Below are 11199 nucleotides of genomic sequence, written 5' to 3'. Positions count from 1 at the left end.
TTATAAATTATGATTGTATGTTGTTGTTTATGATTACGTTTCATTCAAATTGATGTTATTGAAACATGAATATTTTTACCCACAGGTACCCATTTACCTGGTGGATAAGCTTAAACGGAATGGGTAAGGGCTGGGTAAGTTCAACCGTCGGTTTGACCAAGAAAATGTGGGTTATGTAGACAAAAGTTATACCGTTGAATTCGTATTTGAATAACTTTTTGATGGTATAAATTTGAAGTCCCAAAATTTATATATTGCTCGTCTAATTGATGATCAAAATTGAATCTTAAAATACGCAAGCGTCTTGGTAGAATGGGAGTATTAGCATGGACGCAATTCACTCCTGCATTAATTGTAGGCTCCAAGACATCATCACCAAGAAAGACAACCTAATGATACGGCTTACAGAATGTCAGAGTCCGTAGTCCTAGTTTTTTTTGTCAATTTGAGATTGCTTTTACCACGCTTGTCGCGTGGTCCGTAGTCCTAGTTCCTCAGCATGACTAACAAATATGTACATGCACGTGCAAGCGTACTGCACTACACTAACTAGTTTCAGACGTTGACGAAAGGCGTGCCGGTGATGAACTCGGTGATGGCGAGTGCGACGAGGCCGAGCATGGCGAAGCGGCCGTTCCATAGCTCGGCGTCGGCGCTCCATACGCCGCTGGACTTGCTCTCCACGCTCTGGCCCTGAAGGAGCGGCACCAGCGACGCCACCGAGAACACCGCAGCGGTTGTCAGGAACCATCCCAGCCCGGCGCCGCTGCCGGCCTGGTCGAGTAGCCCGCCGCCGCGCGCTGCCTCGACGGAGAGCGCCGCCACGAAGCCCACCATAGCGAGCCGGCCGTTGATGCGCTCGGGCGCTGGGCCGCTGAACGCGAGCGCGTCCCAGACCGAGGGGTTAGCCTTGGGCTTGGGCTTGGGCACCACCGGGCTTGGGGTCGGGGTTGGGGTTGGGGAGGATGTCGATGCGCTCGTCGTCTCCTTGGTCGACTCGATATCCGGCTGCAAAGCATCGTGAGTCAGTACAGCCAGTTCAAACTTGTTCAGAGTAAGCAAGTTATGATGGCAGAGTCAGTTAGGCAAAAGAGGCTTACCTCGGTCTGGGCCCTGATGAGGAGGGCGCGCCGACGCGGCAGTGCCGGAGACCAGGAGGCGGGGCGGCCGACGACGGTGGCGCCGGCGAAGGAGCTCAAGGCAACCATGGTCGTCATTACTCCCAGCAGGATGCAGGGACTGGCTAGATCACACTTGGTTCGTTGTGGACTGTGATTATTGCGTGCTGATGCCAATGACGAGCGTGCGATTATATAGGCTCGGGGAGGACGAGCTAGCCCGGCCGCGAGGGGGTGGCCGCGGCGGTGGCCACGTCGGCGGGCACTCCCCAGCCGTGAACGTGTAGAAGTGTGCGTGCAACGAGAGCGGTCACGACGTGGACGTCCAGGGCACCATGGAGTGGCCTCCGGAGCTCGACAAAAGGTGCCAGAAAAAGTGGCACAAGTGTACTCCACGGACCGCGGAAGACTCCAGAAAGTGCCGGGCACGCGGAGATACTTGTGCCCGGGCTTAGGTCTTTTGGCGCGAGATAACGAGAAGCCATTAGAGAGACACGCAGGCCTGCGTAGAGCGTTGGCTCTATTCCAGAGACACGATGACAAAGGGCTACCAAGATGTTTTAGTGTCGGCAGTCTCGTGTTTAAAAAATGGCAGCCTCTCACGGCAGATACAATTAACTGGAGTACTACTATGTACGTAGATGCGGGTCAAAGCATGGTACGGGTTTGTTCATCGGAGAATTAAGTTTCTAGAACCATCTGATGCCAATCAAAAGTTAATGAAATGTATAACACAATGCTGAAGCTTCCTGTGCTTCGGACAGCGGCAGTTACAAACATTTCCCAAAGCAGAACGAACTGCTCAATAACTTGGTGAACTATATACTAAGGCATATAATTTAATCATCTTGTAACATACACGCTCCCAATGCAGAAAACCAAGAGCATAAAAGGGGAAAGGATCTACATGATCAGTTCGGCTCAAGACACCACTTCCCACAACGACTAAAATAATGAACACAACAAAATGGGGGGAAACGGAGCAACAGAAAGATATGACACTGGAAGTCTGGAACAAAGAATAACTTACATGTGGAGGTATACTATATCACAGGGTGCTTCAGCATCAACAGGACTGAAGCACGATTGGGCCAACCCAAGTGCTAAACATATCACTCAAGGCCACCTGCACTTCACCTGAACCATGCTCACAGCTGATGAGACCAGCTAGTAGGGGGAAGAACTGGCCAAGGTTCTTCTCAAAAGATGAGTCACCGAGACCGCTGATAGCTTGCAATGTTGAGACAACAAGCGGTGCCCTGGCAGCAAGCTCTCTCCGCTTTGACGAACCAACCGGAATAAGCCAATGGCCAAGCGGCTGTATACCGCCAGAAAGGTGAGCAGGCCTTGCTGTGCTCAAGTATACCTCAAGAACCTCCTTGCAAAGTCCAACTAGGTGGGTTTCGACCTCTAAGCTCCCTTCGTCTGGAGCTCTGTCCAAGAATATATTCTGGAGGATAGTGAGGCACAACTGATATGACTCGTTCTCAAGGCGTAGTAATGGCGGGTCCTGCATTTGGGTCATAGAGCCCAGCTCCTGCAACTTGGTCCGCAGGTCGTTGTCACTGTTTATCTTGTGAGCATGAGTGGCAACAGTATGCAAGGCCTCAAAGAGGATTACTGTGTTCTGTGCCGACAACTGAGCTCTGTACATGTTATATATCTCCATCACAGCCTACAGAAAGTGAAATACATATAAGTAAATTAAACACGGTCATGTTGCAATTACCAGCCTATTGCATGATAAACATGATAAAGCAGAATGCATGCACAGAATAAAATTAATGAAGAAAGGAGACTAGAATTTGCATTAGTAACTAATATAGCAAGATAAAAGGTCCGAACTAGGTACTGTGCAAAACTAACAACCCATACTGCTACATGTTAAGCTAGAGTTAAAGTTCGACAAGCTCTGTGTGTTCCGGTCTAAGAATCTTAAGTCATTCTCATCAGACACTCTTGTCGTGTCTGAATGGAGAAATCAATTCCTACAGTGTTCTGCTAGAGATATGTTGTGGGATATAGCTGTATGAAGTTCTTCACTTTCTCCTTCCTCACACTCTCACCTCCCTTATTAGCATGCCTATTTGACAAGGTGAGAGGCGATGCGCCAGACTTCAATAATCCAGGAAAATGGAACGATGGTGAAAACAATATGCTTCCGAGCACATGAAAACAAAGATCAGTTGCAGAAGAAATACTACAGACCTGAATCAATAGGAGTTGGACAGCAGCTCGGCACTTGGCATCAGCAATTGCAAAATACAGGTTCCTTGATCTAGAGGTTTCTTCAGTACCATCCTCTGATGGTTGAGATTCGTCTTCTCTCTTATCTGAAGAGTCTCCATTTTCTATTGGTACATTTTCAAGGTAAGCTCCAGATGCGATATAAGAGAAGTCAGGAAGCGTCTCTGTGGTAGCTTCTTTCAAAGACAACACGACTTCCAGCCATTTTTCATCCACGAAGACAGAGCCAGCACTGCTCATCAGGCGAACAAATGCAGCAATGCCTATACCAGCAAGACTCTGATGGGGACGCTTAATGAAACTTGTCAAGAGTGAAAGAACTTTCCTCAGAAGTGGATGGACAGTGTCATAGAACTTGACGAAAAGGTCAACAACTAGCTGAAGGGCCAACGTGCACGTTTCATACATCCAAGCATCTTGATCAAGCTCTGCAGGATCATTTTCCGCATTTTGTCCTTGTGAAGAACCACCAGATGGATCAATAGCATGCCGTACATAATCAAATATTGGGAAAAGTACTGAATCAAACACCTTCTCCCACAAAGGAAGAGAGAAAACATGGCCATGGTTTCTTAATGTGTCAAATAACACCTGCAAGGAACTTTTCCTAATTTCTGGTCTAAGGTCGAAAGTAAGTTCAGACAATCCTGCAAGGTTTGACAAGTTGGCGCCACACATCATTACTAGTAAATAATAAGTCAATGGAAAACAATAGAAAGGTCCATCTTGAAAAAAGGAGAATGTAACTACCTGCTAATAAAGGAAACCAAAAGTGTATATGATCATCCTTATCAACCTGAATTGCACCTTCCTGCTTTCCATCCTTGGTCAAACGAGGCGAAGGTTCCTTCAGCCTTGAAGAGGACCCGATGTCACCTTCTGCCAACTTTGCCGCACAGAATCGAAGAAAACCAATTGCATTAAGGCTTATATCCTTGTTAAACCTACTGTTGGTGAACGCAATAAGACAGTTCACACAATCAGTGAAAGTTGAAGACTCAGTCTCGGTAATGTAGGGGAAATAATCTCGCAAAATCTTCTCGATAATTTCAAAGGCCAAGAGTACAATGTTTTTATGATCATCATATGATGCCGTTGCAAAAACCTGAAATTTATGCACAAAACAAATCAGCATTCAGAAACAAGAATAAAACTGCTCCAAAGTGTCTCGTATCAAAATCAAGGTACATGAGTGCAAGTACAGATAACATACCATAAACATGCTTTTCCACCCTGACTTCACATGATTAACACGGGCCAGTACCATTTGAGATACACACCTGATGATTAGTTCTCTTATCTCAACAGCTCTACTCTTCCTCATTACAACAACAAAAGGCTTCATAAATTCATTTTGGAAATTGTAGTTGGCCAGTTCTTCTCGCTCCAGGAACTTCATTGCCAGCTGCCGCAATGAATCCATAGCAAATATTGCAATTGAAAGATTTTCTGAGCAGCCAATGGTAACAAAAAATTCAGACAAGACATGCCATATGCTTGACCAGACAAGCCTGATGCGGTTCATATTGTAATGCCTAGAGAAAAAGAAACAATCATACTTCAGTGACTATATAGTGCAATAAGAGTGTAAACAAACATATTGCAATGTTTATAGATTGCTGAGATGACATCATAGATTCCTTACGTGATTTCAACAATCTTAGTCAGGCTAAAAACACGTGGATCAGAAGCAGACCGCAATTCCTCCATTGAAACCTTACAAAGGGCCTTTACAAAATCAATTATACCCTCACTGTTGAGATTTTGACTTCTTATGAATACACGGTTCATTTCAGCCATCCCGACTTGCTCCAAGAGGATTGTCACCGCATTATTCATTTGATCAACACCAGAAGCTTTTCCACCAACACCAGCGCTGTCATAAGTACCTCTTTTAGAAGCAGCACCAGCAGTTGGAGCCTTCTTTTTCAAACCAGGGATAATCGAGGATTTAGCCTGTTTTGATTTATCAAGGTCTGGCTGTTGCAGTGCAAAGAAAGTGGCATCTGGAGGAGCACCTTCACCTACAAGATGTAGATTCTCGAAACGAGAAACACAGGTCAATATATGCTCCCATGCTTCTTGCAAGTAATTTCCGTCTTCATCTGCAATCAACAGAATTGCCTAAGAGGCAATTCACCACCACAACAAAAGAGTGAGAATGGAAAAAACTGATTATATCATTATGCTCAAAGTAAGATTTGGTAAACTGCAATTAGCACAACGACGTATGCTTGTAATGGAGTGTGCAACAGAAACATTCAAATGGCAGGCCAAAAGAGGCAAAAGATGAGTCCCATGAATAGTTTTTTCTTTCAACATTTTCTCAGTCACCCAGAATAACTATACCAACTGTGAAAAAAATACCAAATGCTCAGTACACACAAGGAGCAAATATAGCTGCTTTAACAGAGATGCAGAGCAGCTCTCCTCAGAACATCACATCCAGCTATTATCATGCACTTTCCCAACAATTTAGCATGGAACCAGTTAGGTCATAAATCAGTTGCATCTAGCCTTTTAAAGCCAACCAACGCAAAACAAACTTCTGAGTACCATTTTTTGCTTTAATGATTATTCTCTTTAGACAATCACTAATAATAGAAGCAACTTCTCTGCCGGTAGTATACCAGTCAAACACCTAAGAGATTCAATATTCACACCAGATATGCAGAACAAACCTTAATCGCTTCAATATTTTTCTGCTTGATATCCGCAGCAGAGTGAAGTGATGTAAACTTGGCAAGCGATGTAATGAAAGCATCCCTTTGAGTCTTCATCGACATAGCTGCGGTGACATGTATTGCACAGCGAAATCCCTCAAGACACTGGGATATGACAATTTCATCGTCACTCTGGTCAAGTGGCACACTGAAGGCAGCAAGCATAGGAGCCCAACAAACCTCGACCATGAACTTCAAAATTACTACATCCGTGGCTGGATAAAATATTGACCTAAATCATTCATTCAAAAAAGATCCACATATATTATTTACAGTGAAGGAGATCAACAAAAATAATACGATTGCATAAACATTTGGGCAAAAAATATATATTTGATCAAGTAAACAGTGTAACTTAGTTTACAATTATTAATCTAGAGTCCAGCATAACTTACTCAGACATACGAGCCTTTTCTTTGAATTGCTCCTGCATATGCTTAATGAGATCATCACTCGTCTCCATAGCTGAACCTCGTTTGCGTATAACAATGTTAAGAATGTTATCCAACCCAAGAATTTTGTTAGAGCTTGTTGATTGTTGCTGATGAGGAACAAATTCGTCTTCTTTCATCTTAATTTCTTTTTTCCAAATCCTTCCATACAAGGACCTCATAAATTCTTCTGGTAGGTCTTTCCCATCATCAATACCACGATTGTTTCTTATGAAATCTTCTGGTGACATCTGCACCAATTAATACATTAGGAATAGCATCAGAAAATGTGTAAATTGTATGCTCAAGCATAACTTGAAAATACCTTATTTTTGACCATTGGGTTATGTGCATCAGTGTTAAGCATTATGACTGAATAAGCAAGAACATAAGCTGTGTCTGCACTCGAAAAGGCCTTTGGGTTGCATTTGCAGTAACGCTCTGCAAATTTCTCCATAACCCGATCAATCTTTTGAGCTTCTCCAGGAAGCCTAAAACCTTGAAGAAAGGCTCTGATCGCTTCATCAAATTCCATATTCTGAAAATTAAAAGAATCCACATATGCATGCATGACTTTGAGGGATAAATCTTCCCTTTCCCCTAAATAATCACCAATCATAGTCTTGTTCAAGCCAGAAGTACTTTTCAGGAAAGCAGCTATATCCTCAGCTGACTCCCCGACCTTGTTGGCATTTATTAAGAATTCAATTCCCTTTCTAGGCTTCCGGTTAAACAGAGCGATACCCTCCTGTCATTCATAAAGCAGTTGACCACATAAGAAAAAGGAAATGAATCAACCTAAATATAATGGAACTGTGGCAAGTAATTCAGGACAGAACAGCAACCAGCAGAACATTGCCACATTCTCATTGAAAATGCATAAAGTAACTAACTGTGGAATGAGATCCACCTGAAGTTCCATTTTGTAAGCTCGACGCTGCTCCAAAGATGCAGCCTCTGAAACCCCATTTGATACTTCTGAATGTGAATCGGATACCTCGCTAGAAGCATCTCCATTGATCTCTGTCTGGGGAAACTCATTTCCACCATCATTATCGTTTTGCTCTGATTCAATCTTAGGAGAGTCAGGATCTGGAATACGTAGCTGCTTATTCATCCAATCTCCCATGGATCTGAGGATAGAAACTAAGCATTTCATTGCTTCACTCTTCATTGTCGTATCCTGAGGCGGTACCAATGTGGTAGCAATACCCGCAGGAGGCCCTTGAGCTGTTTTAAGCAGACCGTTGACCATCCTGCCGGAAAAACATACAGAAAATGAAACACAATAGTAAATAGGTTTCTGCAGCTATTTATGAGACTAAAACCTCACTAGTCAACTATAGTAATGAAAAGTGAGTGATGCAGTACCTCTCAAATATGTTCGATGAGTGGACATCACAGTCGTAATTGATGAAAATGTCAACCAAGATTTGAGAATCAGTACAGAGCTTCTCCAAAAAACGAAGAACTATCATCTTTGCTTGAAAATTTGGTTGTGCAATATTTTCCAGAACTCTTAGAATGATCATGGGAAAAAATACTCCAATTTCTGCCTTCAATCCTGGCCTAAATCTTGAAACCAAGCTAATAAAAATAGAACAAGATAACTGAAAAACAATCATATGTGACGAGGCACAGTTCTTCAAAAGTGATAGGCACAAATACTGCTTGATAGCACCTAGAAACCTGACCGAGTTAAAACAAGATAGTTAGGCCAAAAAGAAGTATACTCGATAAATAAAACATCAAGCAGATGGGTATAAGAACTCTGTAGCAGTTGACAAGAAAATGTGACTATAGCACAGTCAATATGAAGATACAATTGTATTAGCTACACCAGCATAGTGTACTTTGAGAAGAAGCTGTTCTACCTGAAAAGCTACAGTAATATACCTTGGTAGGCATGACAATACACATGCCCATTACTATTTTACTAGCAAGAAACATGAGTCTTGCTACAGAGTAAAAATGACATACTACAAGTTTGCAAGACTAGTTACTTTATTGAATGAGGTGTTGCTAGGCATATCCAAAAATGTACTCCCTCCGTCCCAAAATTCTTGTCTTAGATTTGTCTAAATACGGATGTATCTAAGACAAGAATTTTGGGACGGAGGGAGTACAATATAGTGGGATGTTTTTAGAAAACAGGTTTAAGTGGATGATGAGAATCCCATCACGATCGGAACCGTTAGTACCAAATCAGACTGTTGGTACAACCCCGAGGAAAAATAGACCATCACTACCAACTGGTTCGTTTACAGGTCCCTACTTCATTTTAATCAACATAACAGAATCAATCACCATGACTCTCATGGGCAATGCAACTTCGTTAGAATGATAGGTTGTAACCCAAAATTTGTACCCACTTTATCATTTATAGTTATTCAACAAATACAATTGTATTATCAACCAAATTGGCATTACTTTCAAGTTTCAAGAAGAGGAGACAGACAGAACCAACAAAATAACCAACAATGTGTCAACGTATATAATTCAAAACCAATCAATTTTCCTATGACAATAGCTAGCTCCTCTTCCTGATACAGTATCCACTTTGTTGAGGAGTGTAGATTGCTTCTCTAGCAAGTAACATGGTATCAAGGTTTTTAAGGAGGTAAGACATCTAGTGACAAATGACATCAGATCATAACCCTCATTGCATGGGTGTGCAGCCATGCAGTCCCATCAAAATGCAATTGTCAGAATCAACCTCACTGAACCACTTTTATGTGAGATTGATCGATTACATTTTGATTTCAATATCGTAGCAACAAGCATAAATTACACACATCTAACTTCTGTAAATTGCAACATGAATTTCAATACTGATTTTTATTATCAATGTTATGAACAGAGCAACATCAATTATTATAGATTAATCCAAATGTACTACCCGTAAATCAATGCCTAATCTTTTCAAAAGAGTTCGTCAAAGAATTCATCTCTTCCTTAAGCTGTGACTAGACCACGTTTCAAGGAATAAAATGGTGCTCAAACTTTTGCTCAATGTTGTTACCAGATTATAAAAAGAAATTCAGAAGATCTGGGGCAGAATAACTTCAGGCAAGGGAATTTGTACCTCTCGCTGGTGCGGAACACAGCCCCAGCATTTTCAAGCAAGATCTTGAGAAGTTCAAGAGCAAGGATCTTCCCCCGCATCACTATCGGATCAGCTGGTGCATCCTTCGGCGGTGTCTTCATCGAGAGCTTACATAATGCCCGGAAAACTAAGAAAGCATCTCTCCGCAGCTTATTCCCAATCCTGACATCAGCATCATCATCCAAAGTGGCTACCACTGCCCCCTCCACACCAAGCTCATCCTTACGACCCTCAAGAGCTGTCTTGTACATGCTAATCTCCCAGTACTTGGCATCCAGCATGTCCTTATCCGTTGAATCAAGCAAGTCCGCAGGATTTGCCCCTTCCTCAGCTGCTGCGGTCGTCTCAAAAGCACCATCATGGGGCACAGTGCCTGCCGCAGCAGACGAGGTTGTCCGTGCCAGAGGTGTGAATGCACCATCAATGTCCACCATGATCTTCGAGATGAATCCCTGTACGAAGGTGACATCGGCGGCGGGTGATGCACCTGAGCCAGCATCAGGCAACTCAATCACTTCAGCCACGACGATGGGCTGCACGGGGATCGTTGATGAATCTGCCTCCATTCTGCGGAAGACGATTACCAACATCTGCACGAGCGACGCCTTGGCAGTGGCCTGATTCACGGTGCTACGGCTCCCCAGATACATATCATAGCAGGCGCGCACAGCGCGGAGCAGGCAGTCGCCGTGGAGGCACACGGAGGTGGATGTGACCGCAGAGAGGAGAGTCTTGAGGAGGAGGAGCTCAATGTGCTCGTCGTCGAGGTGGAGCGCATTGCAGGCCGCCTCGAGCAGGGAAGCGACGAGCTGTGACGAGGGGTCAGCCGACGGGTCGGCCTCGCCATGGATGTAGGAGTGCGCGATCAGCCTGTGGAGTAGCTCGAGCGCGGCCTCGACGAGCTTGGCGCTGCCGGAGCCGAGCGCGGAGGAGATGGGGGAGAGGAGCAGCTCCGAGTCCTCGAGCGAGAGGTTGCGGAGCGGGCCCGGCTGCCAGGAGGAGGAAGTCGGCGTGGAGGGCGAGGTGGGGGTGGACGGGGTCTGCGCCGCGGTGGGCGAGGGGGGCGGGGGCCTCTGGAGGCGGTCGAGGATGGACTTGGCGGTGTGGGAGAGCTTGGAGTGCGCCTTGTTGCGCCACGAGGCGTTCTTCACGAGCTTCTCGAGGAAAGGCACGAAGGCCTCGACGAGGCGCGGGTCGGACTCCGGCGAGGACAGCGGCGGCGGCGCCGCTGCGGCCGCGGAGGCCATTATTCCTCTAGGGATTTTGGTGGCCGCGGCTGTGCCGCGCCGGGTGGATCTGGATCTGGGCTGGGCGGGGCGGGGGAGGGGAGTGACGGGTCCGGTGCTGGGGTTTGAGGTGGTTCGGATCGGCGAGTGGGGCGAAGAAGGGGAGAGATGTTCGCGTGCGTAGATTTGCGAGGAATGCACCTGATCGATCAGCTGTCGATGACTGGTGGGAACGAGCGTGTGTGGGACCCACTTGTCGGTGTCATATTAGTGGTGATCTGCGTGTTCAGAGAGGCTACGCGGGCGATCGAGGCAACAAAGTGATGGGAGTGAGCTCAACGACGATGA

At 45.0% G+C, this 11199-nt stretch overlaps 2 protein-coding genes across 2 annotated transcripts; both read right to left on the bottom strand.

Moving 5' to 3' along the window:
• Positions 1-327: 327 nt before the first annotated feature.
• Positions 328-1415, bottom strand: LOC125552337 (high molecular mass early light-inducible protein HV58, chloroplastic-like). The gene is made up of 2 exons (XM_048715843.1): positions 1101-1415; positions 328-1008 (listed from the first exon to the last, which is right to left on the bottom strand). Exons 1-2 carry the CDS (start codon positions 1215-1217, stop codon positions 556-558), a joined length of 570 nt encoding a protein of 189 aa, XP_048571800.1. The 5' UTR covers positions 1218-1415; the 3' UTR covers positions 328-555.
• Positions 1416-1928: 513 nt separating this feature from the next.
• Positions 1929-10988, bottom strand: LOC125552336 (brefeldin A-inhibited guanine nucleotide-exchange protein 2-like). Its single transcript, XM_048715841.1, has 11 exons — positions 9605-10988; positions 7891-8208; positions 7430-7775; positions 6845-7267; positions 6484-6770; positions 6047-6320; positions 5011-5489; positions 4579-4900; positions 4116-4470; positions 3327-4012; positions 1929-2793 (listed from the first exon to the last, which is right to left on the bottom strand). Exons 1-11 carry the CDS (start codon positions 10870-10872, stop codon positions 2185-2187), a joined length of 5367 nt encoding a protein of 1788 aa, XP_048571798.1. The 5' UTR covers positions 10873-10988; the 3' UTR covers positions 1929-2184.
• Positions 10989-11199: the final 211 nt, after the last annotated feature.

This window comes from Triticum urartu, chromosome 4 (assembly GCF_003073215.2).
Source record: "Triticum urartu cultivar G1812 chromosome 4, Tu2.1, whole genome shotgun sequence".
In the NCBI taxonomy this organism is placed as follows: domain Eukaryota; kingdom Viridiplantae; phylum Streptophyta; class Magnoliopsida; order Poales; family Poaceae; genus Triticum; species Triticum urartu.
This window is presented reverse-complemented; position numbering and strand designations above follow the sequence as displayed.

Coding starts and splice junctions, on each gene's coding strand:
- LOC125552337 (XM_048715843.1), bottom strand. CDS start 1,217: ATGACGACCATGGTTGCCTTGAGCTCCTTCGCCGGCGCCACCGTCGTC. Junction 1,009..1,100: donor TCATCAGGGCCCAGACCGAG/GTAAGCCTCTTT, acceptor GATGCTTTGCAG/CCGGATATCGAGTCGACCAA.
- LOC125552336 (XM_048715841.1), bottom strand. CDS start 10,872: ATGGCCTCCGCGGCCGCAGCGGCGCCGCCGCCGCTGTCCTCGCCGGAG. Junction 8,209..9,604: donor GTGTTCCGCACCAGCGAGAG/GTACAAATTCCC, acceptor TAACTCGGTCAG/GTTTCTAGGTGCTATCAAGC. Junction 7,268..7,429: donor CTTACAAAATGGAACTTCAG/GTGGATCTCATT, acceptor TATGAATGACAG/GAGGGTATCGCTCTGTTTAA.